This window comes from Harpegnathos saltator, unplaced genomic scaffold (genome assembly GCF_003227715.2).
Source record: "Harpegnathos saltator strain DR-91 unplaced genomic scaffold, Hsal_v8.6 scaffold834, whole genome shotgun sequence".
Taxonomy (NCBI): Eukaryota; Metazoa; Arthropoda; class Insecta; order Hymenoptera; family Formicidae; genus Harpegnathos; species Harpegnathos saltator.
Window position 1 is genome coordinate 417,559 of NW_020230687.1, and position 7,829 is coordinate 425,387.

Genomic DNA, 7,829 nt, shown 5'->3' on the forward strand with positions numbered 1-7,829 from the left:
CACATGAAATATGTTGCGAAATCTTCCTATTGTAACGTTTGAGCATAACCGTGTGTTTGTGTCTTTTGAACTCGTCATCTAAAGAATAATTTCATTCATTTGTATATTATTTTGATTTTCTTTGGTATATGTATTAATTCTATGTCTTCTTCTTTTCTTCGACTCACAAGAAAAAAACTAGGAAGCTACGTGGACACGTGAGCCACGGTCACGGTCGTATCGGTGAGTAAAGATTAGATTATAACTGTTGAACTGTTGACACACAGCTTATTTCCAAAATTTAATTTTTAATTAAAGTATCATCTTGGAGTTTAAATTAAACAATTATAAGATCAATATAATTCGTATAGTTTCTGTACTTATTTTTATATTAATATCAATTTTATATTAATATTGTTCCGAAATATAATTTCTCTAGTACAGATATAAAATCTTCTTCTCTACTGCATGCATAAGTTAGAAATTCACTATATTATGATATTATATTTTTCAAGGAAGCATAGAAAGCATCCTGGTGGTCGTGGTAATGCTGGTGGTATGCACCATCACCGAATAAACTTCGATAAATATCATCCTGGTTACTTTGGGAAGGTAATAGCTTTTATGGAAAGCGTTGCTATATATTTCTGTAGGAACCATGTTTTTATAGTTTTTTTTTTTTATAGTAACACTGTCCAAGTTATATTATCTGCTTTAAACGAAAATATATATTGATATTGTATAGAATAGATTTATAAATAGATATTTATTGAATAGCAAACAAAGTTTAAATATTTCTAAATATATATCAAAGAATGAAAAAAAGATATATATCTAATATACAGGGTGCACGATTTATCTGAAGACATTGAAATATCTCGAGAACTATGCATTGGATAAAAAAAAGTGGTTAATGAAAGTTGTTAGTCTCGAAGGGGGACATCCAATGATACCAAACTCGACCTCCCACCCCACCCCCTGGGGGTGGGGGTTGGGGGCAACTTTGAAATCTTAAATGGAAACCCCCATTTTTTATTGCAGATGCGGATTCTACGCCACAAAATACGTAAATTTTGTCCGAAACTTTTTTTTTGATTCGTGATAGATGGCGCTGTAATCGCAAAAAATTATATTTTCCGCAATTCTCCAGAAATGATCATTGGATTGTGAAATAAAAAATACCTGTTCAATATTTTTAAAGAACATAATAAAAGTTATTTTATTTTTTATAGTTTTATAGTTTTTTTATAGTTATTTATTTTATAGTGAGTTCTAACCGCATTGCACTGCCTTTTATAATAAGCCGTAGTTCGTCATACACCCACAATGGCGCGTCAAGCAGTTCCCTCTTCGATTCGGGTTCCCATCTGAGATTTGAACGTTACCACTCACCCTACCCCGAGAGGATGGGGGGGAATAACTTTTATTATGTTCTTTAAAAATATTGAACAGGTATTTTTTATTTCTCAATCCAATGATCATTTCTGGAGAATTGCGGAAAATATAATTTTTTGCGATTACAGCGCCATCTATCACGAATCAAAAAAAAAGTTTCGGACAAAATTTACGTATTTTGTGGCGTAGAATCCGCATCTGCAATAAAAAATGGGGGTTTCCATTTAAGATTTCAAAGTTGCCCCCAACCCCCACCCCCAGGGGGTGGGGTGGGAGGTCGAGTTTGGTATCATTGGATGTCCCCCTTCGAGACTAACAACTTTCATTAACCACTTTTTTTTATCCAATGCATAGTTCTCGAGATATTTCAATGTCTTCAGATAAATCGTGCACCCTGTATATATCTAATAGACATATATATCTAATAGATACATATATTTAATATATATAACTAATAGAGCTTCAGAAAATGCAACTATAAGGAACTCTTCCCATTATACATAAGACTTCCCATTGTATACTGGAGTGCATCATATCGTACCATGTCACAAGAAATACTTCTCCTCCAGCAGTCTCCATTTATTGAGCACTTTCTCTGTGCTTCCTTCTCTAGGATCTTCTGGATCCGCTAGAAGAGAAGTACTTCCCCTGATGCGGCACAACATGATGTATCCTAGTGTATATATACTATAAAAAATGATATAAAATATCAATAATATACTATAAAAAATGATATAAAATATCAAATGAAATGAGAATCAAATATTCACCAGGGAACAATTACATTGAACGTATCTATTATCATCTAAATATACACAAAATGTATTATTTATATGAGAGATTTTGTCATCTAATATTTTCTATTTTAAATCTAGTTGGGAATGAAGAATTACCATTTAAGATGTAATACTAAATGGTGTTCTACATTAAATTTGGACAAGTTATGGACTTTGGTCTCAAAACAGACTAGATTAAAATATAAGGATGTGGAAAGCAAAGCACCAGTCATTGACCTTGTAAAAGCGGTAAGTTACACATGTCACGGCTTTTCTTTCAGTACTGTGCTTCAATTGTCATAATAAATTATGTGCCTGTATTTAGATGGTGTGAAAAATTTACCAGTTATGCTGGTATGCTGATTTTTTTTCCCAGGGTTATTATAAACTTCTAGGAAAAGGCCGTTTACCAAAATAACCTGTTATTGTCAAAACCAAATTTTTCAGCAAATTAGCAGAAGATAAAATTAAGGCAGTCGGTGGCGCATGTATTCTATGTGCGTAAATACTGGGTAAGTATTTAATATCTTTCTTTTTAGATAATTAAAAATCTTATCCTATGATTTTGTACATGATGAGAGTGAAACGGGTGGACCGAGAAGTGCGTACTACACTAAAAATAGATTAATCAGTCTATTCATGTGGATTGTTTCATGCTGATGAAAACTTGTTAGAAAGTACTTGAACATATTTATGCAATTTTTTACGAAATTTTTATGTATTTTTTTTGGTTTTAGAATACCAACATTTGGGAGTACATATGTAATTGTGAAGATGAAACGTGCTTCAAAAACAAAATAAATTAATATCTTTTTTCAACATATTACATCTTTTTGTCTTGAGTTATACTCTATAACTACGAATTATCTCAACTACGAATTATCGTTATGGATAAATTATATTTTATACATTAAATTTATCTTTCTGAGTGTCTTATGCTAAATGTGGTGGTGGTGGCGGTATTTGCATTCCAGTAGCCAATAGAGCTGGTGGTGGTGGCACTGGATTGAACATTGGTGGTCTAGGTGGAGGCGGCGGAACAGGCACCATTGGACCTAATCCTGGTCGTATCAAAGGGACTGGTGGTGGTGGTACTTTACCCATAAGTTTCTCATTCTTAAATGCAAATTGTAAGAAAAATTGTTTTGTATCTTTATTCCAATGAGTCCAGAATTTACCTTCTGCTTTCTCCACTTCTCTACTGGGCACCTACAAGTTGTTAAACAAATGATAAAATAAAAGGCTTATATTTAGGAGAGATGAGAGAGAGAGAGAAAAGAGTAATGAAAATGAAATGTCATTTAGAGCAAAAATATACACAAAATATAGTATCTTTTCAAGCAACTATTTCTTCAAAGATATTTTAAATATTTAGAATAGATCACTTTACATATGATAAGAAAATCTCAAAGTTGTACACATCAAGTGATCTGTCAATGTAACTATATCTAAAGATTTAAGACATTACTATTATAAATATGAAGGCAAAAATATTTTCTCACCTTAAAAGCAATAGTTTCATATGGTTCAGCAGCAAACAGCAGGTATTGCCACTTACGATCTGGTGGCTCAACTCTCTGTTCATAAGCTGACATAAACCTATGTCGTGGGATTACATTGTCAGCTACTTCCGGATAATCTACCTGGAACAACAAACTTTGTTGACCAGATTCCGGGTCACGCTGCTTAGTGACTCTATAACCAGGGCGACCAATTTTCACAAATTTTTTTGGCTCCACTCTAGGTTTCTCCGGTGCCAAAGTCTGAGGTGCTTCTTTCGCTTCTTTCGCAGCTCGTCTGGCTAGATTAGCTTGATGCTTTTTACCCTGAGTATGCGCCAGGTAACTGCCTTCGTTATTGTGCAAAGTGAGACATAGTTTGCATTCGTATGATCCTAAATGATTCTTCATAAAGTATGGGTCCTTATTCAAGTCGATGGTCTCCAGAGCGAGTTGACGTAATCTCTCTCGGCGGTCGCGGTTGCTCTCCGACCAGGAGGCAACGCCACCGCCACCGGTTTTGCCGCCTGGACGATTTTGGAAATCCATCTTCGACTCTTTGTCACTTCACCAGATATTTATACTTCCAAATGTTCCGCTTAAAGCTGTGGGAAGTAGAGTTTCGATTAATAAAGCATATTAAAATTTTATTATTTATTTAAAAACCCAAATAATATAATTATTAATAACATAAATATATATAATAATGTATATATGTAGGTTGTGTTTACACGTTACATATTAATTAGATTACATTACCACGTTAAAACACTGTTCTCTCTTCTTCTACAAGTATTTCTAAGAATATAGTATTACATTTTTTATTTATATCTACCTTTCTACCTTTCGATATCTAGTTTTTAATATTCCATTTCACTTTCTATTCACATTCAAAACTTTATAACCTGCATGAAATTGGCCGCGTTCAGTAGAACAAAGTGATCAGTGAACGCTTAGTGATTATTGTCTGTGATTGAAGCTGTTTTTAAATTCTTCACAGACCCAGAAGTATTTACCAATCAGGAGCGAGATTCAGTGAAAAATCTAGTAATTTTGTTCAACTGTTGGGTCTGCTGAATGCAGCCATTGAAGGTATGTTCCAAAATTTACAGCCAGTACTGAAAATACATAGTTTATGTCACGTATTAAATTGGTCTGTTCTTTGTAGCTGCACTGTTGAACTGGTGCAATAAATTAAAGATCTGCAGGAGCCACACTAGAGACCTCTCGCGGAGACCCGCAAACTAAGCAAAATTATCAGTTCAGTTCAGTTCGGTATATGGCAGGGCGTGCAAACTCTTATGGAGCGAAAATGATTAGCGTTAGCAGCGCTCTCTGAGATGGGTCATGTGAGAAATAGGAACTAATTTGTGGCCGCCATATTGCTACAGTTGCGTTCGCTTTAATGCTTTAAGCTAAGCCTTCAATAAGAAAAAAAAAGTGTTACGAAGAAGAGGTGTTACGAGGAAGAAGCACGAGAAGAGGCAGGTGCGAGAAGGAAAAACTTTTAATATTCCTGCCAGTAACGACAACCAAAGTGTAAGTTTTGTTTTTATATATTGTATTATATTTATATATAAATATTATGCATTAGTATAATTATCCACTTTTTACTAACAGAGACTAATAAGTAAAAAATAAAAGTAAGCTTTGCAATATGCTAACATAACAAGAGCAAGTTTGATAAAGATTGTAGAAATTCTTAGCAATACATGCCTGCATCAAGTTTGTGCTTAGTTTCTGCTGTTAATCTGCTGCTAAAAAATTTAATACACCTTGTGAACAAGCTATTTCAGCCAATTGATGACTGAAAACAAGAAGAATATGTTATGATTATCCTTGAATGTAATGTTAAATCATGTTATATTAGCTGGTTGCTTCTTGAGCATGAGCTGCATGCAGGCATAGATAACTAAAATTTATTCATGGAATCTACTCTATATATATATATATATATATATAATTTATGAAGATATTTATGTACTCTCTCTCTCTCTCTCTCTCTCTCCCTCTCTCTCTCTCTCCCTCTCTCCCTCCTCTCTCTCTCTCTCTCTTGCAGAAGGACTACAAGAAGACTTCAACAAGAGAAGAAGAAAAACAAGAAGAAACAGTTACTCAAGAACCACCAAAATCTTTTCCCTGTTAGCGACAAACAACTTGTTTTATTTGAGTATGTATAATACTGTAATATTGTATACTGATGATGCAAATATCTGTTTAACTAAATACAGGTTTATTTTTTTTATAGGTCTCATAACAGCGGGATCAAGATGGTACGAGTATGTTGTGTACCAGGATATTCCACAGGGAAGACAGCACCATCGCATAAATTCCCACGAAATGCTGAACGTAGGCTACAATGGTTCAAGAATTTTAAAATGGAGCCAGTGGAGGGACCTGAGGAGAAAAAGTTATGAGTATGCTACAACCAGTTTAGGGACAGCGATAATATACAGTTTTATTACAAATTTCTTTTAATATTATTATAAAATTTAGTATTATTAACAAATTATTGTCCTTATATTTTTGTTTAAGGTATTAATATTTTCTTTATGTATACATATTTACATTTTTTTTGTCAAATATATACATTTCACAGAATACACATTATTTTCTGCATTTTTACTTCGCACTAATATTCCTCGTATTTCCTATATACAGGGTGCACGATTTATCTGAAGACATTGAAATATCTCGAGAACTATGCATTGGATAAAAAAAAGTGGTTAATGAAAGTTGTTAGTCTCAAAGGGTGACATCCAATGATACCAAACTCGACCTCCCACCCCACCCCCTGGGGGTGGGGGTTGGGGACAACTTTGAAATCTTAAGTGGAAACTCCCACTTTTTATTGCAGATACGGATTCTACGCCACAAAATACGTAAATTTTGTCCGAAACTTTTTTTTTATTCGTGATAGATGGCGCTGTAATCGCAAAAAATTATATTTTCCGCAATTCTTCAGAAATGATCATTGGATTGAGAAATAAAAAATACCTGTTCAATATCTTTAAAGAACATAATAAAAGTTATTTCCCCCCCATCCTCTCGGGGTAGGGTGGGTGGTAACGTTCAAATCTCAGATGGGAACCCGAATCGAAGAGGGAACTGTTCGACGCGCCACTGTGGGTGTATGGCGAACTACGGCTTATTATAAAAGGCAGTGCAATGCGGTCAGAGCTCACTTTTCTTTCAGAATTAGAACTGAAAGCATCTCTAACAATTTCATTTTATTTGACTAGTTTTTATTACCTGCATATCTACCCTTCATTCTTTGAACAGAATTGCAAGTGGAAAATGAATTCTGCAACCGTAGAAGAAAAAATTGAAATGATTCTGATTTATGGTGAATGTAGGAAGAATGTTGACGATGCTGTTGCCTTGTATGCTGAGCGTTTTCCAGACAATGTTCGCTCACGTTCTTTTTTTACAAAGTTGTGACTGCCTTTATCTCGGATGGCAGCGTACAAACTAAAAAAAGAAAACGAAGAACAACTGTTACAGGAGAAGTTAATGAAATAGCTGTGCTAGCAGCTGTTCACCACAACCCACAGGTAAGCACTCAGCAATTACATCGCGATTTCGGAATTTCCGGAGATAGTACTCGCAGAATATTGCACCGTCATAAGTATCACCTATATCACATTTCACTGCATCAAGAACTTCATGGCGATGATTTTCATAATCGAGTAGTGTTTTGTGAATGGGCATATTGAAGGTAATTTGAATGGAATCAAACATCGAAATTTCCTGGAACAGGAACTACCACCACTACTTGATGATGTTGCCTTGGACGTTCGACAAAGTATGTGGTTTCAGCATGACGGTTGCCCAGCGCATAACTCAATAGCAGCACGGGAAGTATTAGACTATTATTACAATGGTCGGTGGATTGGCAGAGGTGGCCCAATTAATTGGCCTGCTAGGTCGCTTAATTTGACATCGCCGGATTTCTTTCTTTGGGGTTACCTAAAAGATAAGGTTTATCAACAAGTGCCAACAACTCGTGAAAACATGGTAGAACGCATAAGAAACGCTTGCGCTGAAACTCCCGCAGATATGCTTCTATCCTGTGTACAGTCATTTGAAAAAAGGATCAATAAGTTTATTATATTGAAGTTGAAGGTAAAAATTTCGAACACTTGCTCTAATTAATTGAACAGTGAGAGGCAAGGGGACT

The 7,829-nt window shown here is 34.8% G+C and overlaps 1 protein-coding gene and 1 long non-coding RNA gene across 3 annotated transcripts; one reads left to right on the forward strand and one right to left on the reverse strand.

Moving 5' to 3' along the window:
- Positions 1-2,904: 2,904 nt before the first annotated feature.
- LOC105188637 (splicing factor 3A subunit 2) lies at positions 2,905-4,755 on the reverse strand. Its single transcript, XM_011150198.3, has 3 exons — positions 4,485-4,755; positions 3,653-4,254; positions 2,905-3,359 (listed from the first exon to the last, which is right to left on the reverse strand). Exons 2-3 carry the CDS (start codon positions 4,196-4,198, stop codon positions 3,084-3,086), a joined length of 822 nt encoding a protein of 273 aa, XP_011148500.1. The 5' UTR covers positions 4,199-4,254; positions 4,485-4,755; the 3' UTR covers positions 2,905-3,083.
- Positions 4,756-4,928: 173 nt separating this feature from the next.
- Positions 4,929-6,340, forward strand: LOC112590488 (uncharacterized). 2 transcript variants are annotated; one of them, XR_003114257.1, is made up of 4 exons: positions 4,929-5,188; positions 5,709-5,819; positions 5,898-6,066; positions 6,311-6,336. It is a non-coding gene; the product is annotated as an uncharacterized LOC112590488 (long non-coding RNA). The 2 variants fall into 2 exon arrangements; XR_003114256.1 differs by having other exon boundaries at positions 4,930-5,188; positions 5,898-6,059; positions 6,311-6,340.
- Positions 6,341-7,829: the final 1,489 nt, after the last annotated feature.